Source organism: Atractosteus spatula, chromosome 12, assembly GCF_055471065.1.
Source record: "Atractosteus spatula isolate fAtrSpa1 chromosome 12, fAtrSpa1.hap1, whole genome shotgun sequence".
NCBI classification, from domain to species: Eukaryota; Metazoa; Chordata; class Actinopteri; order Semionotiformes; family Lepisosteidae; genus Atractosteus; species Atractosteus spatula.
Genome location: NC_142717.1, coordinates 3521262 through 3549179, shown reverse-complemented (window position 1 = coordinate 3549179; position 27918 = coordinate 3521262). Strand labels below are relative to the sequence as shown.

General features: G+C 40.0%; 2 protein-coding genes across 3 annotated transcripts in view; one reads left to right on the top strand and one right to left on the bottom strand.

Moving 5' to 3' along the window:
- bmper (BMP binding endothelial regulator) overlaps positions 1-5277 on the top strand; it is a 40223-nt gene extending 34946 nt beyond the window's left edge. For both annotated transcript variants that reach the window (XM_088929570.1, XM_088929569.1), the window contains exon 15: positions 190-5277. In XM_088929570.1, coding sequence (XP_088785696.1) covers positions 190-371 — 182 coding nt within the window. In that variant the 3' untranslated portion in view covers positions 372-5277. The remainder of the gene's footprint in view (positions 1-189) is intronic.
- On the bottom strand, positions 1943-27304 carry dpy19l1l (dpy-19-like 1, like (H. sapiens)). Its single transcript, XM_088929486.1, has 24 exons — positions 27204-27304; positions 24038-24666; positions 22133-22157; positions 21656-21743; positions 19941-20078; positions 18856-18976; positions 17697-17790; positions 17339-17396; positions 16688-16779; positions 16291-16390; positions 15853-15930; positions 14546-14632; positions 14216-14275; positions 13905-13985; positions 13145-13246; positions 12836-12907; positions 11725-11804; positions 11383-11407; positions 10840-10959; positions 10140-10314; positions 8327-8426; positions 7401-7526; positions 5701-5865; positions 1943-2165 (listed from the first exon to the last, which is right to left on the bottom strand). Exons 1-24 carry the CDS (start codon positions 27302-27304, stop codon positions 2144-2146), a joined length of 2739 nt encoding a protein of 912 aa, XP_088785612.1. The 3' UTR covers positions 1943-2143.
- Between the last annotated feature and the right edge of the window lie 614 nt (positions 27305-27918).

Below are 27918 nucleotides of genomic sequence, written 5' to 3'. Positions count from 1 at the left end.
TGTTCCTCTGCAGCCTACACCTGCTGACGCAGCTCCCTACTTGAACTATCACACAGCTGATATGTTTGTTCATTGATAAGTCCCAGTTTGTTTGTTTTTTCCAGGCCTACCGACCACCGCATGATGGTGGTCTCTCTCACTCTCTCTCTTCCCACAAAAGTCTGATTCTTTGTCTTTCTGCCTTTTCAGCCACCCAGTGCAAGCACGGAGCGGTGTACGACACCTGTGGCCCAGGGTGCACAAAGACGTGTGAGAACTGGAACGAGATCGGCCCCTGTCACAAACCTTGCGTGGCTGGGTGCCACTGTCCCGCCAACCTGGTCCTGTCAAACGGAAGGTGCATCAAGCCCACATTCTGCCCGCGACGATGACGCTAGCTGCCCAGGGACAGGGCGGGGGGGGGGGAGATGGCCCAGCAGGGGGAGTCGGTCTCTGACCGGGACAGCGAAGGGCAGGCCATCACCGGGCAGTAGACACTCCCTGTGTCTTCTTTCTTGCACTGCACACATGCCGACACTGGTGTAAGCTAGATTGTACTGGTGTTTAAGCACCCTTTACCTCATCCAAAACTGCCGCTGCTACAGGAGAACTGTAGCGCAGTCAGGCTGCTGTTGAAGTACGCCTGAAACCCTCACCTCCTTGGCCACAGCAGAAATTACACGTCATCGCCGGCTTTCAGCAGTCTCAACAGAAACGGCGGCTCGTTTTTTTTTTACCCCCCCCCCCCAAGACAATGAAAAGGAGACGTGGAACAACACCGCCCAAATCAGTTCAGACTCGCGGCTCAGAAGCGTCGGTGTACTGTAGCAGCACCGTGCGATGGAAACGGAGGAAAATGACCCCAGAACAGAGGGGGTTGGGGGGGCGATGCTACAACTAATATAAAAAAAAGAAGGACATTTATATATGAGGTATTATTAACACGGAAATTTAATATTGTAAACTAACAAAATTGTATAAAGTAATCCAAATTTCTCTGTTGTTGCTTTGTTAATTTATATGAAGTATTATAATGTAGCAAATTAGCAGAGTCGTCAGTTTAATTTTTTGTAACAAATTTGATTCAAAGGGAAAATGTTTTCTGATGAAAAGCCAGAGTGAAACTCAAATCCCATGGCACACAAGTACTGTATGTTGAAATGGTGTAGTCTTTTCTGAGTGAAGGGTGCCGTTTTGAATTTTTCCACCTATTTTGATTTAAAAATGGTGTGTAGTCTCCTCATTAAGCATCTCTATTGCACATCTGTATGTTGAACAATTATGATCGCTGGGGAGATTTTTTAATGATTTTTAAACCCTTGCGTAACGTAATCATCGGGGAAAACAGCCCACACCTTTAATTGGGATTGTAACCAGGTCTGCAATAGCCATATATTCAATGCAATAAACAAGACCCACACTGCAGAGGAAAGGAATGGTGCTGGTTTAATAAATATGACGTTTTTACAAACATCTGCATTTCAGCCAAGAGTACAACCCACCTTCTTAAGCAAGTCTTGTTCGAGGACCATGTCTGACCCGTGTATAAGAGCGTTTTTTGTGCGTTTCATTCTTGTTCCTGTGCAATGCAGACAGTGTCTTTATTCTGATGATGTCTTTACTGATTTTGAACATATACTATTTTGCAGATTTGCTAGATTGTTTCTTTTCCTCTAAATGAGATCGAAGGGTAATACTGTGGTCCTTCTGCTTTATCATGTCTTTGCTTCACTCTAAATATAAAAAAGTTATACCGATATCTAGATCTAGAAGAATGACTTGAAATATTTATCATGAAAATGTCCTGTAACACATCTGAGCTAAATTACATTTTTTTTTCTGGCAAAATTCAAAAAACTTGTCACTAGGGAACAGAGATTGGCGATCTTTGGCACGAGGTGATTCATTTTAAAATTAAGCAAACATTATCCAGCACATTCCTGTATTGGAGGAAAAAAACAACTTCTCAATCTGTAATAAAGAACATTTTATTTAAAAATACAGACAAAATAAGCATCATGAGCATAGAAAATTTAACAAAGCAGATTATATAATAAGTATAAACTGTAAATCCATACTGAAATGTATGATAATGCTGTTCTCATTTAAAAGATGCAACTGGTCAGCTTCACTAGGTCCGTAACCTTTGCTGTGAGAAAAGCCTTCATAGCACTGACATTACTGTTCTGAAACAAAAAATGTATACAGTATTTCAATACCTCCTGCAGGTTAACACATACGGCAAAATAATAAAGAATTTCAATAAAACTGTTGCCCCCAAAAAATCCTCTAAATTCGATGTTCTGTTTTACAAAAGAATACCCATGAAACGTTAAGACTCTCTTTATCAAGCCACAATTAAAACCAAAAAATGGCACTTAATTATTTTTAAATGGCAGCTTAAAAATAATTTACATACACACCTTATAATTAAATTCAAACCTTCTTTCTCTTTCAGCTGATCTAAAAAGTCTATGCCATATGCACTACACAAAGGGTAGCTGTTAAGACAGGTCAGGGTTTTAAAGTTATTCATAAACAGAAAATAAACTGAGATGCCAGTATAGTGTTTCACATTTACTGAGCTGAACAACAGTTTCCATGTTAAGAAATATTTGCCACAAGAAAACATAAAAATAAAATAGTCAATGCATCACAGTTTCTTCATTGTCTTTTCAGAAAATCTGTTTCTGAAGTTTATATTTCTCACTTTTTTAATAACCAACCATTCTGACTACACCAGATGAAAACTGTAATACTGACAAGATGTGCACTTGGTCCGATACTCTGCATAAACAGTAATAATCTGACCAGTATTACTTATTTACTGCAAAAGTAAAAGCATTTCATTACACTTGTGCATATGACAAATAAATTGAACTAAACTTAACTGGTCACCAAGCAAAAGTGCAAACTGAGCAAATACTGGTCAAGTTAATCTCTTTCAGTTCAAGGGTAACCTTAAAAGTCCCTAAAGAGATTGTGTTATCGGTCATCCTAAGCACAGAATTTCAACTGCTATTCCATGTAATTTATTAATTTAAAACCCTCGCAGAAACATTAAACCAAAGTGTATAACACATCAAGATGCTGTGTTACTTCTCTATGCTTGGCTTTCTATTAGTGATCTTGAAACTCCCAGTGCTACTTCAGTGCAATTTCAAAGCAGGTCAAAAACACTCCTCAAAACTAAGAATATTTGTTTTTGTTAACTATATGTAAAAACCTGTAACACTTAAGATTCCCAAATGCAAAATGAAGATAATATGAATCTACAACTAGTTTCACAGACTTACCAAAACTTAACATAAATGAATCTTGTAATTGGTCGACCAGAATGTACTGAAAGAGTGACCTTAGCATTATAGGAACAGTAAATAACAATGCTACCGTAGATAACACAAAGTATCAAATTGAACTGTATTAAATAGCAATACGCAATGCTTCACAACAACTGACGCGAAAGCTAGAAAAAGATCAAATGTGAGTTTTTAAAATAAAGACTAACTTTATAAAATTCTAGAAGGACACTTCCTGAAATAGTTGTAAAAGACACCACACATTTATTTGAAGCTAGCAGTACTTATCTCCTGCCAAGTAGGTAGTGCAGCACAAGGTGATAGCTTATGTAGAAGGGCTTCAAGAGTCCACAATGGCAATAGAAACTGACCAGATCCATTTTCATAATGGATATGACAGAAATAGAGAGCTATTTCTAGACACAAGGTACAGCCTTGCCAAATCCGAATACATTCACAGTTCCATGTTCTCAACAGTTTAAAAGATCATTTCGTTTTAATATGCTTCCTATGTACTGAAGGTAGTCTTCATGGAGATCAGCAGCTCATTTTTTATTTCTAGGATTCTCCGTTTCGGAAAACTTACCATACCCCTCGGTCCCTAAGCCACGCCTGTAATGAGTGTCCCAATTTTGTTTTATAAAAAACCTATTAAAGTAGCAAAAGAGCTTAGCAAATAACCTTATAATCCATCCAGTACACAAAGAATAAATGTATTCTAAAGTTTATAAATACTGAACAGGATATATTACAATACTTATAAAAACCAAGGGCACATTTATTTCCAAGTTTAATGGAATTTCTATAAAGTTATTGCTGTAATACAGGGATAGCCAAACCTGGTACTGGAGAGCTGGAACTGAAAAGATGTTTAGTCCAGTTTCTAGCAGGTCAATTGTTCGAAGACGTTCATTTACAGGAGAAATTGGAAATGAAACACTTGCAAAAACAATACCCTTCCTGTCTCGAGTCATCCCCTTCAGATTTCAGTAAACTTCACTGTGATTCTCCCAAGACCAGGTTTGGAAAAAGCTGTCAAAATCTATTTCAGAAAAATGTCTCTTTTGTATTTTCATTTTCCAAGCTCGTATATACTGTACATTCATTTATAATTCTGTGTAACAATATCCAAACATGTACAGTAGGCTACAGCTGTGAATACTTTTAACAAGGCAACTGTGGATGGAGTCTTCTGGGGGTAACCACTAAGAAATATTACAATATATATAAATATATTCAGTACGATTTTCACTCCTGCAGACACAGTAAGGTAAAAATGTTATACATTTATTGCTCCATGGTAGAGAGAGGTAATGTTCAGACCAAAGAAGTGTACTTTAGTCCCTGAATACAATTCCTTACACTTACAAATACAGAGTATGAGGACTCCTGTAGAACAGCTCCCCTCACACACACTTCCGTTTTAAATTGGCTCCTAGGGTGTGCCGCAGGCAATAAGCACAACCGGACAGTACTAAACCTGAGGTCAAGTAACGTATGAATGTGTAACGATGACTGGAGTCTCTAGTACCTGTGTTAATGTAACTTACATGCATGACTGGGGTTGTTCAAAGTGGTGTTTCTCCAGAAAAAATCTGTTATCTGATTTTTACAAGATTATCATAAAGGTTTAAACATGCATTTGTAACAAGACACAATGCAGGTGTGACAAAGAAACACCTGCGAATATGGACATTCAGTGTTCCAGTGTCTTCCAACAAGGTACAGAAATGAAAACGTCAACACTTGAACACAACTGCTTTTAAAAACAAACGTGGGGGTTATTGGTCAGCTTCAATATAGGAATGCGTGATATCTAAGCAAAAAGTCTCAATAGCAAAAATGACAAAAGAAAGGATTTCAACTTGAGCTGAACTGTAAATTACCTGTACTGGTTGTTTGCCAGTGATAAAATAGACAAGATATTTACTTTTTTGGTTTTGTGTTCCCTGCAATTTTTCTGGAACGTGTGTCCGAATAAACACTTTCATGACTGCCCATATCGCAGAAGCCATAGCATTTGTTTTGTATTATTGCACAGCTTCACCCGAAGAAACGTTTTCTCAATTTTGTTATCAAAAAATACAATCTAAATAGGTGACGTGCTTGTAGATGCTATTCCTGGAATACCATAGACACCTTAAAAAATGACTAAGAAAGAATTTTGAGCCACACTGAACATGACTTTTTTTTCTACAACGGCACCTGAATATCAGCTATTAAAACCTGTCTACACAATCAGCGTACCCTGTTTGAAAACCTAAACAAAACGGGAAAACATTGTATACCTAAGGTTTAATGAGCACTCCGGTTCCAGGTGAACAAACAAAGACGCATCCAATAAAAGTAACAGCAGACTTGCTGCAAGAGTGAATTCATTAATGCACCGAGCAAGAGTTTTAAGCTTTTTGTCATTGGTTACCTATCTTTGGTAGTTCTAGAAACTTTGAGAACTTTATAAATATTATTCTGAAAGACCGTGATGAAGTGAGGTCGGGAATCCCTTCCTAGTAAAGTGCAGAGGGGGATCTTGCCAGCATTCCTGGGATCCTCCACATCCCAAATTTCCGGCATGCTGCAGCCCGGCCTACAAAACAGAGATGTATTTACAGAAGGTCTGAATAAAACCAAATCCGTCAAGTGTACTTCATGTAAATGCAAATTACAGCTTTCAACACTGCAAGCACTATAAACCTTCTTCTGCTTTGTGCTGGTGTATCTGCTCAAGTTGCCTTTTTCACTGGGATAGTGAAGAAGAAAACAAAACTGAATTCAAACCATTCTTAATTCTTCAAATTGCAAAACCCCATTTGCTTACAGCTGCTTGAATTCGTACCCATGCTATGTAGACTTCGGACACGCATCGTAAATCCGACACATGGAAATCCTGCACCGAGTTAATTTACAGCCGTAACTACTGCGATAAATACTCAGATGTGAAATCATGCAGGGAGAAAAAAAAAAGAAGTAAAATAAGCCAGCGAAGCTATCCATATCTTACGGATTGTAACCTTATGCTTTAAATGAAGATTTTCTGAGCGTGAAACAAAATTAAGTAGGGGACAAAAGAAAACGTGGGTGCAGCTCTGGGATCCTGGATTCCGTTCCGACGTCGGCAACCCGCGCGTTTCCACGTTCACGCAGCTTCTCCCACGGGACTTGTCGGGTGCTTGTCCCCCCCCCAACAGCGTGCAGGCTAGGCCGAGCTGCCCGTTCTGAGGCGCCCCCTAGCTCCGGAGCAGCTATGTGCTCTGTCCCACCTCTGCGGCCCTCGCCCGGGTCACCTGGCTTGTCGGAACGGACTGAAGAAAGTGCAGTTGTGTATTTTCACACATTTCACATCAAAGAAATTGCTGCCACCTGGCTGCTGAGAACAGTTTTAATATACGGCGTGGTATGTCGTCGTCAGTGGTAATGAAGGGCGCACGTAAAATTTTGATACATCAATACCATTTGAGCATACCTGAACACCCATTTTTTTAAAAGACTTCATTTTAAAAACGATCCGTAATAATTACGAGTGTGTAAGGGATTACTTTTAAACTAATGAGAAGGTAGGGGAAACCGCCTTTAAGACGTAACATACTGAATTATTTTATGTGGTAACTAGACACCCTAGTATAATTATATAGTGAGTCCTCCCAATTTCATGTTAATTTTAAAAAGCAATCACGTCCACAAGTGAATTTTAACTAACGAATAACCTTTAAAAACTAACAACTATAGTCACACATAAAACAGAAGTTGGAAAAGAGGTCAATTTGAAAGATGTACAGTGATAGAAATAAGAGACATACTAAAATTATCATTAACGTTCAATTTTAACACGGGTATCTCCTTGCTTAAACTTGAGCCCTCTGTGCTTGCAGGAAAGCGCTGTTAGTTTTAAAATGTTATCGGCATATTGATTCTCTAAATGGTACGACTTACAACAACTGGCACTCATGACGGATTTATCTACAGTCGCACCCTTTACACTAATGAACGCTGCCACAATACAGGAGTTAACACAGAAGTAAAACAGTTACATAATGTAATGTTTACCAACACACCACCTTAATATGGACTGTTCTAAAACTAGCACTTCTGTACAAAACGTGCAGAGGGTTGAAGGTGTGTTACCTGGATCTCCTTGTACACCAGGAATCCTCCAAAATAAAATAGTCCACTCCAAGTTTCACTAAATTAGCCCTGACTTCTTCTGCAGGTTTTCGGCTGTACATTGCATATACCAGCTTTGTTCTTTGCCTGAAGAAGTCAACAGATGCAGAAACAGAAAAAATAAATAAATTCCACGTGAACAGTGTACTAAGACAATAGGATTTTTAAACAAACCTCCAATGAAACGCAAGACTGAATGTTACTCGTTAAGTTTTAGAAACCAATAATCATTCATTTATGAAGGTTAGCATTAGGTGGTTTGCTAAAGCTTTGATTTTAATTTTAAAGTTTTGTAAATTAACAAGGCAAATACAATATTGCCTCACTTTACAGGACTAACGGAGAGGAAGGGTGTCCAGTATTGCCGAGACTCGGTTAAAGTAGCAGCGGGGGCTTTATTGAGCTCCAAAGCACTGGAATATGGTAAAAAAGTATACGTGTACTGTACACTCTGCCCATTTACTGGACATGGGCCGTTATTCTGAGGGCAGTCTGTTGTCATGCTGTCGAGACCCATTGTCCATTTATGGGACTTTGTCCATTCTTTGAGGGGGGGAGTTCATTGTCTGTACAACAGATTTTACCCGTTGCATCCAAGATCCATTAAAGGGAAGACCGTTAAAGACAGGAGACACTGCATTCTTAGAAAATGTTATGTTACTATAGTTTTTTTCAGTAATCTAGTGAAACATAAAGACACTCCAAACTGGCATTTATTCTCAAATGCACCAAGAAACACACATGCACACAAAAGCAGTAGTAGACATGGACTTTCAGGGGAATATGACGCGGGGGTCAAGCTGTAAGGCAGTCTTCATGAATGTGGGAAGTACTGTATAAGACAGGAATTCAGTCGACACAGAAGGCGTGATGTGTGATGCGTTTACCTTAGCCCTGCATCTTCATAGTGCGGGTGGTTTACGATCGGCCTCATGGCAGACAGCTTCACACTTGCCATCGTAGGCATGGCTCCAGCAAACACAGCGTCTGAAAGCATTTCCACAGTTACTCGGACCAGAACATGAGTTTCACAGCTGCAAGGCACTAAGTTAGCATCCCCGATCTCCTTTTTTATCCCTTCTCCTTCCCCCTTCCTTTTTTGGGAGATTGGCAGGATACTTTTCACTTGCTATAATATTTTTATATTGAGCGGCCCCATCATTTGTAATTCAACAAAATAGGACATTATTGGAAGGGGTTAAATATTTTTCAAGGCACTGTGTACCAACGTTCACAGGCAATACCAAAATTAAACAACATTTCCTCTTTGTAGGGTACAGAACCACATCATCCTTTAGCTTTGACAGCAACTCAGAAACCTTATAAAGTTCTCTCGATTGTCTAATTGAGGAAGACAGTATAATTTTAGAATAAAGCAGGTGGAATATGGCATTTAACTGCAGAGGGTGAATCAGTAACACCTTATGTGAAGATCTAATCATGCAGTCTGACAACTAGTAAGTGGCTGGGTCAACTGCTGTTCAATTAATTTGGCCTAGATTTACATAGGAAATTCGCCAGGAAGTGTAGGGAGCAAATTTGTTTTCCAGCAACGCTGCATTTTCGATGTGGTAGAGTCTGAACATGTGAGCTGTTGGGCCCTTCTGGAGCATGCTAACTTGGTTTCCTATTCTGTAATTTTACTAACAATGAGATTCATGCAGTGGTGAGGGAAATACAAAAGAACTGTCTTTACTGAAGCTTCTGACTGTCCCCAGCAGAATACAGGAGTTATTCTGCAGAGCTGCAATTTACATAAACACTTCCAATTAAGCTTGAAACAGCATCTGCAATGTCTTGTTTCATAATAGCATGGTATTAAAATGCCAGTTGGAGGTACCGGTTTGTACAAATCTGCAGAAATTGGCACGCTGATCTGGCAGCAACACTATCCATGTTGCTAGATCACTGCACATACCACTGAAAAAGCTTAAGAGGCATAAATACAGTCAAGTCTGGAGTATGATTTTGTCCAGATGAAAATAAATTCTTTGGGGTTAAACACCTGCCAGATCTCTACCATCCAGCATACCGACTTGCGCTAAAAACTATACTAATGAACATGCTTGCAAGTGGAAGTTTAACTCCACTGAACAAATGTTTTATTTAATATTAACCTTACATTCCTACATAAAATAAAAATAATGTGCAGCAATTACTGCAATATATTAATAAAATTATATTGCAGGAATTAAGCATTATTGCAGTATTTAAGGACTGCCATTTCTTTACTTTTTCCAGGTCCACATGTTGCTAATTTCGGCCACTATGTTTGTGACTGGTTTTGAAGCAGAATGACGTGATTATTGGTAGGTTGCTGAACTTTGTTGAACAACAGTATTTCAGCTCTCCATCACAGGTACATTGATGCGCAGCAAAAATTGAATAATTTGCAGCTCTAATGAAGTAGTATCATCCCTCACTATAGCGGATGACAATACTTCAAAAACGGAAATACCCAACAACAGACCCTCGGTCTAATGAACTCCCCCTTTTCCCGTTTCAAAGCAGACACTGTCCACCAGCACGGAGAACTGTATAACGATCTTTTAATTTGAGGTTTTTAGAAACTTTAGATTCACTTAGCTACTAAATTACCCAACGAGCAAGATTGCCTGAATACCCCCCCTCTTTCCTGCACCTGCACGTCTTCCATCACACAATGACCTGGCATATAGCCCATGAACATCCGGCACTCACTTGACCTGCTGTTCGCTTTAATCCACTCCAGCAGCTCTTCCTGGGGCAGGTTGCTGAACTCTCCCATGATGCTCCACTGGCTCTGCAGGTTGGCCACCCCTTGAACAGCCATAACAGAAAGAATCCCAAAGACCAGCAGCTGGTGCCGGTACTTCTGTCCTGCCCAGCTGAAAAGCTGAAAAGATCAAAAAGGCCATAAGTGGGGGAAAAAAAAAAGAAGAAAAGTCTAAAAAAAAAAACAGTTTTTCCCCCCCACTTTCCTTCAAATAAAATAAGTTAATAAAGTCATACACGTTAAAAGCAATTTAATTTCCTTTTAAATTGTTTGGCCGGGGAAAGAGCCAAACAGAAATCTTCTAACTGTACTGCTGATTCTGAGGAAAACTTTGATCTGATTTTATAGATAAGACCTATCTGGCATTGAATGCCTTTACTTCAATGCCAACCTCTATTAAACATGAAATGAAGAAATAAAAAGAAGTTTATATTTCTCATGTCAAAGTAAATGAATGTATTAGGTTAAGAGTTTTTACACGTACATTTTAAGGGTATGTAATTTTGTTGCAAATTTCATCTGAACTCTTGCTGAGAGGAACATATGGTGTGTCGTTCTCTACCCTAAACTGAACTTGAACGGATACTTGCTCAAACACAAGTGATTAAAATACGAAGGATCTGAATGTAGTAATTCATTACTTACCTGTCGTGAACAGATTAACGAGGCCATTATACACATATGAGGTGTGAGGAACAGTTTTAACCTCATAATTAGGATTGCAAGCACAGTGAATGCAATTAGCTGTAAGAGATGGTAAACCAACTAAAAAAAAAAAGAAGAAAACAATCATTAACAGTTAATAAGCTCAATGACTGAGCAAAGGTTTCTGTAAGCGTTTTAATTGCCAAAATTAAAATGGCAACTCACTAAGATTCTCAAATCAGGCATATTGCCTATTGTCTAAAAGGAAATCACTAAAGAATAACTCTTGGACTGACAAGTTTAATTCAAGTAACCGTATACAATCATCGGGGTAAAGCAGGCCAAAAAGGCTGTAAAACATTATGACCACAAACGTCGGTGCTTACTTTTTCCATCTCTAAATATAAGCATGAATGATTCCATACAGAAATTAAAGATAATGTGGATGTACTGTACATCAGTGGGGACCACTCACGAGGCACTGGACAAACATCAAACTATCAAACAAATAATGTAGCTATGATGACATATGAATGGTCTTACCTCTCCATTTGGAATTTGCGCAGTCCTGAAATAAGAAGCAGAGACTACAATGATTTCACACAGGAAGAAAAAGTATCACCTCTTCAACTTGCAGGATTAAATCTTTAAATAATTTCTGGTTTTAGATTAATCTAAAAATGAAATTTACCTGAATAAAGTTTAGAAAAGAACAGTCTGAAATACGAAAGACCAAAGCTCACCTTATGAAAACTCTAGACGGGAATCTTTTCATCAATAGCCCACGTTTGTTAATTTATAACCAGTTGAAAGCTTTTTTTAAAAAAAAAACTAACAACAATGATAGCCAGAAAGTCAGAGGGAGGTTGTAAAAAAGCTCCTTACTGATCAGCACTCTGCGGATTCATAGTCTCAGGTCGTTCAGTCTTCTGTTGTCCCAAAAACTTCCAGACTTGTTTTACTGTCTGTAAAATTAAACAATCGATAATTATAAAAAAATCCCTCGGAAGACAACAGATGTATACATTGCAGGGCACAGCTTGTAGTTGTGTAACTGAATTTGTTATCCCCTTTTCTCTTGTTATTCACCAATTCTTATAAAAATGAACTGGAGAGCAGTTATTCCCTGCCCATCCCCTCGAGCCTTCAGTTGAGGAGCTGTTGATCACCTCACTGCGGCTGCTCGTGCCGCGTCACAGAAGAGCCGTTCACACATCCTCCGGGACGTACACCTGTCAATCCTATCCTCCCACTTCTCAAGTGTCCGCGTCCACGTGATCCAGTGCGCGGAAAAGGACTACAGCAGGCTCGGCCCGGCCCGACAGCCTTCGCCCAGCAGGTTTTCAAGGCAGCTGGGTCAGTTTGGTCTTGATCACTTAAGTAAATACGTTTGTTTGAATCATGCCATTCAGAGACCAGTGAAAACAAAGATGGCAACGCCTTTCACCTCTCAAATGCAGCAGCTGGCAGGTCCAGACTTAAATGGACCAATTTACTAAATGAATCAATCACTTATGTGTCTTTACAACCCGATGATTTAAGAGAAACTTTGAAAACTGGCTGGAATGTGGCTCTCCACGGCCAGTGTGGGCCCTGGTCCTTGAGTTTTAGAGGCACCTCCTAATTACCACCCGGAAATCAGCTGTGGCCACTTCTTATCCACTTTCTTCAAGCATGAGAAGAATAGCGGAGGCTACAAACATCACCACCTCATGTGCGACTTCATTGGACAAATGAAGTCTTCAATATCCGAGATGGGATGAAACTTTAGAAACGTTCTGCTTCAGGACAGGGGTTGCCCAGCCTTGAAGCCCCAACAGAGGGACAGATACGGTTCTCATTGAGAGACTTCTTGTCTTTTCCACCCCTGTGCTGGTTCCATCCCAGAACTTCCCACGTTAAACATTCCATGGAAAAAAATGTCATTTTGATGCCACGCATTAAAAAAAATACACAACAAAGCATGTGTTTTGAAAAAAATAGGAACAAAACTTACATTTCCAGTAATTACAGCAAAGACTAAAAGGTTTACCGGGAGCAGCAATGTTTTTATATACCGCAGTGGAGTCTGAAAAGAGAGGAACATTAAGAGCCTTTGACAAGGAAAACGGTATGATAAATCACAAAGAACATTTTTCATGTATTGCCATTTTTTATCATGAATGGGTTTGTCCAACACAGTAAATTACAAATAATACTGTAATAAAATACCATAGATAAATACAGATGTTATTTAGAAATAGTCATGCGTAATTATCTCAGATATCGAAGCTATAAAAGGAATGATAAATATAAAGTTACACACCTCCTTTTCCATAAAGTCAAATTCAGCTGCACAGGTGTACATCATTGTGTCAAAATCTTTATAACTGGTAAACTTTGATTTGATCAAACTACTTATGTGTGCCTGAAAAGAAAAAGACACCATAAAAAAAAACCATTAAGAATTTAAGAAATATTAAGAAAGAATATTAAGCGCAAGGAAAATTGGGATAGGCATCTCGCAAAAACAACATTCATAAGGCTTTGATGCTGAACATCCTGCTAGCGACGCAAAGAGAGCTGTAACACTGATATTCCCAGATCCTCTCTGGTTTTGAAATTCAACCAAACATCCGATAACTACAAACAGCTCAATTATCAATTCATTTATTCATTTCAAGATGTCTGAAGTACACCAGTTCCTCCCAGTGCACCCATGTCTGCTGGATTAAATTAAGTTTTTTTTCCACATTTCTAATGATCACGGCTGAAGTCTTAATGGAGGTCTAGCTTTTAACTGCTGAAGTTAAGGTGCAAGGTGGAACTGGAGAGCAAGCAGAGCGCTTTCAACAAAACTTTGTTTAATAACTGAAAGTGTAATTAAATTAAAAGGCTATTTTCTTTATAATACATGTAGACACAAAGCACTGACTACTGTAACCCAAACAAGGTAAAAGAGGAGTGACTTAACTTTTTACCACTGAACTCGGCCATTGTTTTGCAGTTTATACCGAAATGCTCCAGAGGATTATTGTGCTTTTTACATAAGGCTTGTAAATCTATAGAGGTCTATGCTGTCTTACGTCATCAGCAGCTCCAAGAACAGCAGAAGCCAGACTCTTCAAAATCACTGTCGATATAAACCAGCCAAGGCCTTCAGCCACCTGAGAATTATAAGATAACTTATAAGCATATATCTTACTAAAATTAATTAAAACTTCAAAAGTTGGCAATGCAAACTGACAATAATACTGACAAATCTTATTCTTCAGCCAAAAGCTTTGGCTTTACTGTTCTGTACTATGTCAGTTTTAATAACATTGGAAATGATTAAACAATTTCAACACCATTAATCTTTTTAGGATATTTTGTTATGGCATGCCATAGAACTTACCCATGTGGCAATTCCTGGTTTGAAGTATTTAGAAATTTCTTTTTTGAGTGCAACGACACCCTGGAATAAAGAGGCTTATATTAATGGCAGAATAACACATTGTATATACACACACATGCATATCCTCACTGAAACAAACACAGTGGTGTCGAAGCCTTTTCTACTTTCGAAGTCACACGGGCTTGTTACAGCACATGGATAAGTAGAACAAAAAAAACAACTGCTGGGCGAAGTTAGTGACTGCTGGGTCTGCGCTTGTTGGGGGGCGGATAAGTACGAGGTAAACCAGAACAGATGTGCTCACAGTAACACTTGACAGTGCCCACTCACCCAAATCGATACCAGCGAAGATGCGTAAAAAGAGGTGAGAAGCATGGCATTTCCAAACATCAAAACAAAGCACGCCAACAGCGAAACCTGGAAAGTAGAAAAAAATGCAGTTAAAATGTGTGATTTTAGGTACTTTTGTTGGCAGCGGTCTTTCTGCTAATACTGTCGGTACAAACTTGTTTTTTTTTTTCTGGAAGGGGAGACAGCTGTTAAGAAAATCATTTGAAGGGGTTGGGTAGGTCCTGCTATTGCTTTTTCATCTGTTTGGCTGAGATATTTTCATGACATCTTGCTTTTGTACTCAATTGTACAACGCAGCTGCTGCCACGATGTCAGCCTGAGACCCCGCTATCGATACAGAAATGTGCTTGTGCAATGTCCTGTAAAGGTCTGGTTTAGAGTCCTTTGTTGCACTAGGTACTGCACTATTTTGTGACGTTTCCTTCTTTCTCTGCTTTTTTGTCACATATTTGCAGGGGTGAGGTCTAAATTGAAAATTAAAAGCAATAATTCACAAAAAATACATACTTTGTATTTATACCACTGCTCCGTTTCGACATCTTGCTAGTAAAATAAGCAAAAATCATCTGTCGTTGAGCCAAAATAAGTCTTTAAGCTTTTATTTTTGCGTCCATATTTCATATGAATTTAACAACACCGAAAAGACTGAACCTGACCTAGGGCACTATGATCTAATGAGCAAAACATTCCAAGATAAACAGATGATGCACATATATAAATTCACATTGCAGTTTGGATCGTTTCCCGCCTTTAAATTGCAAAAACAAAATTTCAAAAATAAAAAAAAAGATTTATAGCCATCAGTCTATTCTAAATGGTAAGAATAAGTATGTTTTAATGTTTAATAACTTCACACCCAAGTACATTTGTAAAATACTTCAATTATTAATAAGGTTACTTAAATAATTCAAACAAATGATTCAAATTTCCCACATCCCTTCCTATTTCCTCAGCAAATCAGCCCTTCTTACAGAGGAAAAGCACTTAGCCTTATGCCCACGCAGATGAATATCCAACCCAGATGCAGAAAGGCCTAGATTTTTCACTAAAGACGCTCTCTCTATCTGTATAGTCTTTGGTTCCTAAAATCCTGATGAGGACAAAAAAAAGAAAACTACCAGCTAAAAATCTGACAGGATGAACCTGTAATGTGTAGGCATACTTTAACTACCTAAGAATGCTCAGGTTGGATTTCTTCTTAAATATTTTAAACAACCGCAATAAAATAAGCAGCTAAATTAGACACAGCACTGTTATAAATGTGAGTAGAAGGAGGAACACAATACCATGTGGGTAAGCAAGAGAGACTGCAGCTTTGAAGAGACCAGATATCCCATGATGTAGGACGCAAATAAAGAAGCAATCTGAAAAGACAAAAGACATAAACATAATCTAACAGAATTACTTTAAACACACAATTTCACCCATCAAACCTTGAATATGAAGTGCGATTTAACATGTTATTTTAAGACTCAAGTGTATTGTCTTCAGATGTGAAGTACTTTTGCAAGTTAGTTTTTAACAGACCTGCGTGTTGTTAACAGGTTTTGCATACGACAATTTTCATATTTTTGCATCTACATTTTGAAAACGACACACTGCATCTACATTACCCATCACCACAGCTTTATTTTACTTTTCCAAAACTTCCTATAACGCTGTCCACCTTAAAAGACAGGCTAGAAGTGCAAGCACTCTCCCACACAGCCTTCTCGAGTTCTTACCTGAGTCAGCAGGACAAACTGAGCAAACTGCCATGGGAGCATGAATAAGACATTCGAAACACCAAGTGCAACAAAAGATTTTTTTCCTGGTTTAGGAGCCCTAAAGAGGGTGAGAAGGAAAAAAAAAAAGATTCAAGTCTTGAAAAGTCCAGTTTGAGAAGCTGCCCGAAGAATGTAGCTGAACTGCTGCCTTAATGATTCGGGTGTATGCGGACCATTTGAATCGTGAACCGACTGGAACCTAACCAGAAACGAACACTGGCTATGATCTATGACGGGGCCCAGCGCCTGTCCGCAAAAGAAGAGAAAGAAAGCACGCTGTGGGAGACATCCTGCTGAAATACAACAAGCTCGGAGGCGGGGTGAACCCCGGTGGGTTCGGGACGGTGAGCCGCACCTGAGAATGTGTGTCAGCAGCAGCATCTGGAGAACCAGGAAGGGGTAGGAGAAGCTCTCACGCAGGGGGGGCGTCCACATGACCCGAGTGCTCTGAGGGGGGAACACACAGCGGAAGGGGTGAGCACAGTCTGTATCCGAAAACGCGACAGCGTCGAGCGAGGGGTTGAGCTCAAACGGTCCCATCATGCAGCTTCACTATACCAGCAGAGTAACAAAACTTTTGGCAGATCATTTTAAGACATACTGTACCAAGATGGTTTGGAAATCATCAATGTTTCTGCTTTGGCTGTTACACAATTATTCTTAGTTCTCTGCCAGTTATAATGACACGCTCCTCTTACTATGTAGCGCACCATTTAGGGTTTGTTTGTCAAAAGCAATCTAATTTGGACTGTACGTTTTTATGTACAGTATTTGATCTTTGTAGTCGTAGAAGTCAGTTGGAAGACGTTTAGATAAAGTTTAATTAGCAAATGACCCACACAAATAAGCACACTCTTCTTGGGATAACTCTGGAAAGTCTGTAAAGAAAATGGTACTTGAGCAAAATTCCACTCTGTTCTTAGTGAAGAAGATTAATGATGACCAACAATGGGGGTGTTTAGCTTCAGCTGATCAAAGACCCCCCTAAGCTTCTGGTGAAACGTACCTCTCCGTGGTTAAAAAAGAAACACAGGACTGTAACGACACCACCAAGTCTGCTTCCACTGAAGGGGAAAAAAAAGGAAAGATAAACAGCTATCTGGTTAAGAACATACATTACAAAGAAGAAAAACAACTCTGAGCCAAACCTGAGCAAATAAAAAAAAACAATAAGAAAACAGCATTAAAAATGACACTTTATACTTTCAACTCTCCTCTGAATAAACTTTGTAAAAAGGTCATTTGGAATAATTTTCAAAACTACCTTTTACATAAAACCTCTCGCTCCTTGCGTTATAGATATCTTAAAGCAGATCTAAAAAGACATTCCAAATAAATTGTCTTTACTGGGAAAATGTCCCTACCTCAGATATGTGCCGTAGATGAAAAATAAACTCATCATCACTCCATTTAGTAAAAACACAAATGTAACATAGAAATAAGCTGGATCTCCCAAACCTATGAGTCAAAAGGAACATAAACAGAGAAGTGAAGTTTTAGTGAAATTTCACGCTAAGCCCCCTTCCCTAAAATAATACCATTAATTTTAGACATAATTCACATGGTTTAGAGTGCTGACAAACTTTCCGCTTTGTCACAGATCCTACTTCTGACAGTTATATCATTTTTGAATATCAGAAAACTAATTTTTATCATCAGTTTTTGAAAAATGAAAATTTCACTTTCAGACGCAATTAATCCACAGGGCAATCAACTTTATAACACTGACAAAATTCACAGACCCATGTTTTATTATTTTTAATTTTCAAAATGTTTAGGTTTTGAAGTATTGGAATGCTATTATCTGATGGTATTACAAGAACAGAAACGTGGTGCAATTAAGTATTGCTTCACATCATTAGATCATTGACTCGGCAACCAGTTATTTTTAAATTATTTTCTTAACCATAGCCTTGCACGTACAGCACAGCTCTGCTAACATGTTATACGTTCTTTCACACGTCTTTGTGTGAGTAAAATGAACAAATTCTTTCAGAAGAAATGACAGCATTATGGTATACTTTTTTATCTAAAATAAACATTCAAAACAGTTATTGAACATTGGAAAAGCTAGTACTGGACAACACTTACATACCTAAAACAAGAAATTGAACGTCAATGTTAATGCAATTACTGCATGAACCGCTCACAAAATGTTTCTCAAAAAACCTTATCCTCAAAATAAATTTGTAGATGTTTGCACACAAAAACAGTTAAGATAAAAATTTTACTATTTCATACCCAAATTTAAAAACCACATCTAATCAGCTTCATTATGATTGATGAAGCTGATTTAATATTGAACATTTTCCTCTCTAGATTTATTAAGAATTTATACATTTTTTCCAAACAAATAAAGCTCATTTTGATAAAAGCAGCACTCATTATTATCCTTCTAGTATATTTAAAGAAATGCTCCATTTCCTACAAATGCATATTTTGCATGAGAGTAATTCTACCAGTAAAATCCACAAACCAGCAGTGGCGATTTAGCTCTAAAATTAAAAAAAGACATGTATTTACCTTCACAGCTCTCTACAGGATTCAGTCCCTCTCCTCTGTTGACTGTCCAACAGATTTTAGTTGGAAAACCAAAGAAATCCATTGTGCCTGTGTAAATCCTGTACCAGCTGGCCAAGACCACCTGCAAGAAAAAAAAGAACACACACAAAGTCCCATTAAAGTGTAAATAAAGTACTTAAGTACACACACAGAACTTCTACCAAGTATAATTCCCGAGTAATAAAATAAATGAACTGTTTCAGTAAAAGAGACATAAGCTTGTTATAACAATCTGTAGGACTGCAAAAGAAACCTTTTATTCTCTTTTTTATGCACTTCAGTAAACAGTGAAAGTATAAGCTCATATTTAAGACCAAAGAGCTTCTGGTTGTGCTCCTAATCAGGACCCTTGCACTGGGTGGCAGCAGTCAAGGAGCTGCAGGGCTCTGAACCCTCCCTCAACAGAAGAAACGTTACAACTTTTCTTTGACAACTCAATGGAAAAAATACCTCCCCTCTTACTTATACATCAAGTTAGTACAGCTTATGTAAAACACTGAAAATAATGAGCCACATGAATTCAACTTATATTGCTGTACTATATAGTATTGCATTGCCTGGACTGTCTTTTAGTGACTCCTGCAAAAGTCTTCCATTGCTGTTCTTTCAGCATGTTCACTGCTTACGCTGGGTCTGTTCGATTTTTATAGACCACCGCTAGCCTTACTGGGAAGAGCCAAGCACAGACAGGTAAATGGTTCCATCTTCCTCACTTTTTAAATAGATACCAGACTACTCAGTTCAACGCTGTATGCTGTCTTCATACATTCTGGGCAAGGTTCGGAGTTACATATTTCCCCTCAGTTGAAACAGAGATCATTTAATGACTCAGTAAATTAACAGCATTCCCTTTGATGTCACGTCTAAACAGCAAGTGCCTTCCAACAGATGGAGTCCAGAATACAGATCTAAAAACAAAGCATCAGTTCAAGAGATTATCTAATCACCAATATCTAAAACAGTTTAAGGGAGCAACCAGGAAATATACTGTATGTTCTTAAACAAAGACTACGCTTTAACAAAAACCTCGCGAGTGAGCGACTCACCTCAGGGAACAGGTTGAACCTCTTCAGGGTGTTTATAACAAGAGGGAACTCTGTGAGCCTGTCGTTCATTATCATATACAGACCACTGAGGAATGAAGGCGCCTCAATAATAATCTTAAAATATGAATAATAAAGCCCCTGTAATGAAAAAAGTGAGATATTTCAAAGATGAAAATGAGACTCCTTTTGATGTGTGGCAGGAAAAGAATATAAATAATTGGATCATTGTGCAGGTCAGGGTGCAGACTTTATTTATTATTTTTCTTCTTGTACTGGACTCTTAAGTATGACATTAATAAAAAGAAGCAACTTGCTACATCTTACTTTGTGTGAGGTACAAAGAAATCAAAACTAGACAAATCTGACTACATAACCTACTCTTTCCTGATGCCTTTATTCAAAATTAACCATTTACGTATTAACTGAGGAAACGTAAATTCTCATTCTCACAAAAATGTGACTCTGTTCAGAAAAATGTAAATCTGATATATTACAGCAGACACTCAGTTTAACAGACTAGGGGGTGTGTTATTGCCGAATGACTGTTAAATCATGAATTACGTTTTTCACCCCAAAACACACTGTTATATGAGAAAACATATATCCAGAAAGGACACACATTTATAGTATGTATATTTATACGTATAGTACATATATTTAATATGTTGTTTAAAAACTACAATTAACACAGTTCCTGTGCCACTGTTTATCCTCCATATACTGTACCAGCTCTTTATTTCACGTGACGTGAACACACATCCATCAATCTTATAACTGCTTTTTCCCCAATTCAGGGCTGTGAAAGAGATGCAGCCTCTTCCCGGCAACCAGCGCTCACAAGGCTGGGTAACACCGGATGGGACGCCAGTCCAACGCAGGGCGCACACAGACACAAACCCACACACTCTTCCCAGAAGCCAATTCACCTACCAGTGTGTATGTGGGCTATGGCAGGAAACCCGCGTAAACACAGGGAGAACGTGCCGTTCCAACTCCGCGCAGACAGCACTCGGGCCCCGAACTGAAGCTGGGGCCTCCGCACAATGCTAACTACTGCACCCCTGTGCCACCTTGGCATGAATACACCGTCTAAAATTCACCGAAGCGAATCTGCCCCTGTAGGGCCATTTTCAACCTACGTCGTATTTAATTGCACCTTGTTTTATTATTTCTGCGGTTTAAGACATTTAGCGTCGTTTACATTTTGTTAGGATTTCACTGTGTTTTAAGAGCGACTGTTTTACGAAAAATTTGCCGCAGCATACAAAACATCCACAATGAGCAATCTGCCTACCCCTCTACCCACTGCACTACATTTTGTCCGTTATTGCAGGGAAAATACGGTTATTTCTGATTTTTACAGGAAAAAATTCTGCTTTAGCAAAATTTTGCCCATTAGAGCCAAAGTCTGTTAAAGTGAAGTCTTCAAGTTTGCACTGTACTGCACAGTATATCCTACAAGACCTAACAACTGTGGAATGAGTGACTCCTCTCTCCAGATAAGAACTGTCTATAAATGAGAGGTCAGTCACCTCATCCAGCTGGCTTGGTTTCAAACAAGAGCTTCCTGTTCTAGTTTCAGCTTCACTTCCCTTTAGTTTCATTAATGCTTCATCAGCATAGAACAACACTGAAACAGGCCGGAAAATGGTAAGAGTGTAATACACAATGCTAACAGTGGGAAACGTAAATGAATTCAAATGTTATTTTCTTACCATTTCTGTACGAAATGCCATTTCCTTTTCCAAGGTGGAAAGATGTGAAAAATGTCTGTCATTTTCAAAGAGATTTGAAATATGGTACCTGCCCAGAAAATTACGAGACAATGAGACTCACGGAGCTTACAGAATATGGTCAAAAGCTGCGAGAACACGTCCACAGGTGCTGAGTACAGGGTTATTACAAAAAGCGGCTAACTTAGAATTTTGCATTGCGATAAGTAATCATTGTATTCTGCCTGGGTCAACTGCAATCAACCCAAAGGCCTGTTGCAACTGATGCAGGTTGATATAAAATATATTTGTGATGGACAAGTTAAAATAAACCTCAAGCAAGATAATTTGATATGATGCAAGTCCAGAAATCTTAGAAATGTAGCAGAATGCAAAACAGGTGTAAAAACACTAAAAGTCCTTGAATCCCGTTTGCAATACTTAACAGGTACAGAACAAACATGATAGTGAAGTACTTACCAGTGCAAAATGCCAGCCACAGCAGCTGCAAGAAAAAGAAAAAAAAGGCATCCGATGAAGATTCAGTACATTTTTATTCCAGATATTCTACTTTTAAATGTGAGAGAGGGGGGCGAACATTCAAGCTCCGCACAGAGAAGCAACCTGGGAGCCAGGCAGCAATGCTAACCACTGCGACAACGTGACGCCCCCTTCGCTTTTAATGCAAGTAAACAAAATGAGATAAAAAGTCAGAAATGATAAAGCCACATGAGGTAAAAACAAACCAAGGAGGGTTCTCATGAGCCACCGAAGCAACGTGACATTTTTAAAAATCTTTCCGCAGTCATTCAGCTGTAACAGATGGTACCGATAACAGGGCAAATGTGTGCCTTGTCAATTCATCAAGAGGAAGAAAGGCTATGGGTTTTTGAAACGCTACAATGATGCCCGACATGCATCGACTTAACGAATTCCACACCTGAAAAAGGATAAGAAAAGTGTAGTTTAATATATATATATATGTTCTATTGACATATAGTAAAAAAAGGAAAACAGGAGAGGCTGCACTTTATCAACTTAATTTCCCTGTACCTCCTGTATATACCAATTCATACTGTACATCTAGAACTCTCCATCCTGACTTTCCGTTTTTTTTTTCCCCCCACCCATATTCTGCAGGTTTGGATGGATTTTTTTTTATTATTATCGACAAGTGGACCTAAAAATCTTCTACAGGTTACCCATACGCTGCCTGGACTAAATTCCTCGAACAAGACAGCGACAAAACGGTCAAGGCTCTGTGAGGAACTGTGGTTTTGATCACCATGTGCTGCTCTTCTGAGAGACAGTTGTGTAAATAAGCGAAGTAGTTTTCCCATTCGGGCAAGTACACGACTCTCGATGCACTGTGATCTGCGCTGTCCGACTGCATTTTCTTTCAAGGAAAAAAAAAAAGTTTTATCGCGCTAGCTGTGCCAAGCAAATGAATTGGATAGCTAACAATCAAGACATCTTTGCAAAATTATACGGCATACCATGTGCTACTTAACTGCTTTAATAACGTCATGATTGCGCACAGTTTGGTGACGTGTTTGCTCTTGGCTGAAGCTGCTATACATTGAAAACTACAGCAAACGCCACAAATGGTCAACACGTTCAGATTTTGCATGGAAATGTTTATCTTAGCCTTTAAATGCTTAGATAAATGCTCAGTCAAGAATGCCGGAAATAATATGGTATCTCTGAACTATCTACTGCCTCACCAGGCTGAAGGAACCGAAAAACAGGAAATTGTTGATACAGTATAGTAGACACAGGGCTGGAATCATAATGGCAATAATCGCTGGGACAGGTGTCAAACAAGAAATAAAAGCACCAACCACGGGTGCTCTCCCTGATTTAAATGTCCAGAAGTTGAGGGTAATGTGGGTTGTGTCACTGTCAGTACTGAAACGCTGTGTGTAACCAAGTCCCCCGAGCAGGCAATTGTAATTGCAATATCGTTGCAATATCCACACTCAACCAGCCTTCATTCAGACAATGTGTCCACGACCACTCGAGACCAAGCTTTCTCACTTGAAACGGGTATCCTGCTGTTAACAAAGTATCAAAGCTACTCTCCCCCCCCCCCCACACGGCGTTAGCTACCTAGGTCTTTTTTTCTTCTTTAAAAAAAGGCGCATTGGTCTACGGTACAATGCACACTTTTCGACAATCCTGCAAGCAAAAAAAAACTCCGCCGTGAACCTACAAAAAGCAGCAGCTAGCACGCAAGGAGAGGAGGTTGTTTTGTTTTTTTTTTGGGGGGGGGGGGGGGCGAGCTGAGAATGCAAACCTGATTTTTCCCCCCCGAAACGACAGACTTCTTCCACCCCACAGTGTCGCCTCCGCCTCCTCCTCCTCCTCCCGGGGCGACCCCCTTACCTAAAAGCAGAGCGCTCCCCATCTTGAGGAAAGCAGGCACGGTCAGGCCCAGCCGGCTGCCGATGCGGGCGGGCACGGAGAGCAGCAGCAGTCTGCCCCTGCCCGGCGCCAGGCTGCCGGGCGCAGGAGCCGTCTTGCCCTCCCTGCCTGCCCGCCTGCCCGCCGCCTTCCCGCTGGCCGGGGCGGCCGGCGCCTGCGAACTTCTCTCCCGGTCGGACACGCTCGGCGGGGTGGGCGGCGGCGGCGGCGGCTGCTCTCTGCACCCCTGCCGCCGCGTCTTCACCACCATGCTCTTCATCGCCGGGAAGCCAGAAAGCGGTGCACAGAGCGGACGTGGGGGTGGGTGGGGGGGAGAAAAAAAATGATGAGAAGCGGCTGAACTCAGGAGGAGAAGGAAACGAGTGCCTGATTTATTACCCTGTTTCGGGACGCGTTCAGCAGCACCGTTTTGGTTGTTGGACCATCTCGTCCCTCCTTGCGGGGAGGAGGGAGGAGGGAGGAGGGAAGGGAGGTGCTCGCCCCCTCCTGGGGCTGCTGCGGTACTGCAGGCGCCGGTCACCATGGAAACCCATCTGTTGTTGCGTTTAAAGGCCCAGCGCCTCTCGGAGGGGTGTCGGGCACACACGCCGCTGGAGAAACACGGGGGGGGGGAAAGGTTGCAAAGAGGCAGTCGTTAGTGGCCAGGTGTTTCAGGGATTCAGCAGGCCCGTGGTAGCGGCTTCCACAAAATGGCTGGGTGGCTGGTTCCATAGTACTCCCCTTCCACTTGGCGTGAAAAAAAAAAAAAGAAAGAAAAAGTGCTCTCGGGTTTTCGTGCACTTGCAGGTAGTTTTCCACTTGCGCTCTCCGGCTCCTGGTTGTCAACGCCCCATGAAGATTTCAAACACTGCTATCAAGTCTCTTTGTTGCTCTCAACGCTTAGAAAATGAGGTTCGGTGCCTTCAGAATGAGCAGGACGTTCCCTTAAATTCAGGTGGCTTTTCCCTGCGACCTGAATTTAACCTGGTGACCTGAATTGTACACGCTATTCTAATGAAGTCAACTAGTGCAGTGCACACTTTTATCATAACACGCCCTTGGTTTGAATGTTATGCATTTAGCTACATATCCAGACGTTTTGTTTGCCTTCTGAATTGTTCTCTCATGCTGTCTACAGAAGACGTAAATGATGCGCAAACACGTAAATCTTTTCTAAGGTTTCCAGTATTGTATTTATAGCTCATATTTTTTGCCACCTATTTGTAATACTCTGGACTGGTCTACATTAGAAGTCATCTACCAGGTGTTGGCCCAGTTTTGAATTTTATTTATTCAATATCCTTTGCTGCTGCCACGGCATATGCTAATTTCTTCTCTTTTCAGCATGGAATAAACCTATTACTCCAAAGGAACAAGTAATAGGTTTATTCCATGCTGAAAAGAAGAAAGAAAACACAACGTTTCGGCCGTGGAGCCTTCTTCAGGTGTCTTCTTCTCCTCACTACTGTAGAAGGCTCCACGGCCGAAACGTTGTGTTTTCTTTCTTCTTTTTTTCAGCATGGAATAAACCTATTACCTGTTCCTTTGCAGCCTACGCAAGCTGACGCAGCTCCCCACCTGAACTACTTAACCTATTACTTGATCCTTTTAAAAAAGTATGTCTGACTGCATGTCTAAAGATATTCCACTAGGCGCCGCTCATGCCTAATGAGACCCTAAACAACTAGTGGAGGAAGCAAAGATTTCACTGTGTTCTGTATGAAATGGGAAAGTTCCGCTTTTTCAAAAGCTGAGTTTTGTTTGTAACAGTTGATATACTTTTCAAGCACACTAAAAGACAAACCTTTCCGAATAAATGTAAGCAAGAATTATTACGGGTGATGGTTTTGGTTAGTTTATTGTAGCTTTGACTGTAGTAGTGTGAGAAGTTCAGCTTCACTCCTAGTGGGAGTTTGACTAATATTTGTTTATATGAGATTATAGCCAATATTTCTACTAGCGTTGTGTCAAATACTCCAGCTTTGCAATATGAGTTCACTTTAAAATGTAAAGAATTAATAATCAGCAAATGAATGTGTGCGAAAACTTGATATCTCAATTCTAAAGTGCAATGAGTTGAGTAAACGACATAACACGCTGCAGCCAATGTTGAAGTCCTTTTTCTCGCAGATGATAGTGGCGAATGTCTATAATGGCTGTAATGACCACAATCATTCGCATTCTCACAGGTGATTTTCGTCATATTGCTGACGTTTTACAGATTTCCAGAGTGGCAGAGTGAGCTGAATTGTCAAACCTATTGTGAAAACTGCAGCAGCGTTCTTGCTCTTCCTGCGATATCTTCATTAGGCGTCACAGTTGAAATTAACATTAAGATTGTTTGTTGACTCAAACTTAAACTTATTTACATCTGAAGAAATAAATACAGCAGCAGAATATCAGAAGTATAAGGATTTTGGTGCAGCTCCTTATACTGTACGCCCCTTCTGTTGATGAAGAACTGTTAAAGACTTTACGTCATTAAAGTAACCTCTTATTCTTGGATCTTTCTTCTTTTGTAAAATCTAAGAGATGCATACAAATACCCCTCATTCTGGCTGCTTGCCTGCCCCTCAAATATCACTGCATGAATTTGGCATGGCGCTGAAATTATTTTGAAGTCTGGTTTCCTTGCAAACATTTAATGATCTGCTGTCCGTACTGTACACTTGCAAAAGATGATTTCGATACCTCCGCTTTTAAATGGCCTTGATGTTTTGGGTGTCCTTCTCTTGCTTTCAGATCACCCCGGATTCCCAAGGCAGTGGAAAGTATCACAATCCTTAGGGATGAAAGCGCTATGTACAGTAAACGCGAGAAGGATTTGTTCTTTTCGTTTAAAAGCAGCAGGACAAAACTGATGGCTTTGCTTGAATTCCAGATGACAGCAGAGGTCACTGTGGCACAGAGAAACATCTCCACATGGAGCTTGTTTCATCTTCCCTCTGCAATACACAGCCACAGTATGTTGCTGCTCATATTGAAATTTATCACAGGTTACAGTTTCAGTCTGTCACGTTTAAAGTTCCGGGCAGATATGCAATCAAGACTCTTTTGCCTTCCTATACACCATTCCCACAGCTGACCAGCAGAAGAATAGCATCCGTATTTGAAGCTATCTGGAGCTGCTGGAAGAGTGGTGCAGTACATCCTGAGCTCATTTCCAGCCTCGGGCACCTTCTGCATTGAGTCTGCATGTTCTCCCTCGACCTCTCGGGTTGTTGCTGGGTGCTCCGGTTTCCTAGACATGCTGTCTATGTTAATGGGCGCACCCCAAAAAACTGTCCGTCTTATACAATATGTCTACTCTACTTTGCCCCTATTATCAGCCAGTTTAGGCTCCAGCTCAAAGCAACCCTGTGTTGGTCTAAACAGTTATGGGAAAGCGATAGGTGACCAGGGCTGGGGTTTACTCACGCAAAAGGAAGCCTATTCCCTCATCTCAAGGAGAGCAAGTTAAAGAGATCAACTGTGGGAGACAAATCAAAAGGAAAACTGCCTTAGATCTGGCTCAGGGACCAAAACAGATGATCAGAAACATTCTGTCATGGGGGAGGGAGCTGTACTGTATATGTTCACTTGGCAGAGTCAGATAAGTAGTGCATTCTGGGATTGTATGATCGCTCTTCCCCAAACACGGCTTTTTCTCCGAACCGCACACTGGACTCTTCCCACCAGCCTGCACTTGATCTCCTTTTCTTCTGCACCAGAATCACAACACAATGAAGAGTCAAGGGCGTGAGGGAGAGGCAGAGCATGAGAAATCCATTCTGATTCTGTGAGATTTGGAGTTTGCGTTTCCCTTTTTCTTGGAAAAAAAGAAGCGAAGTAAAGAGAAGTTATTTCAGCAGAGCTGAAGTTAA

Bases quoted from the DNA above. Each gene is read 5' to 3' on its own strand.
- dpy19l1l (XM_088929486.1), bottom strand. From the start codon at position 27,304: ATGTCTAGGAAACCGGAGCACCCAGCAACAACCCGAGAGGTCGAGGGA. The intron at 21,744-22,132 runs GTAAGTACTTCA...TTTTCTGGGCAG, and splicing joins GTGGCTGGCATTTTGCACTG to GTACCATATTTCAAATCTCT. The intron at 11,408-11,724 runs GTAAGGAGCTTT...TTCTTATTTCAG, and splicing joins AATCCGCAGAGTGCTGATCA to GACTGCGCAAATTCCAAATG.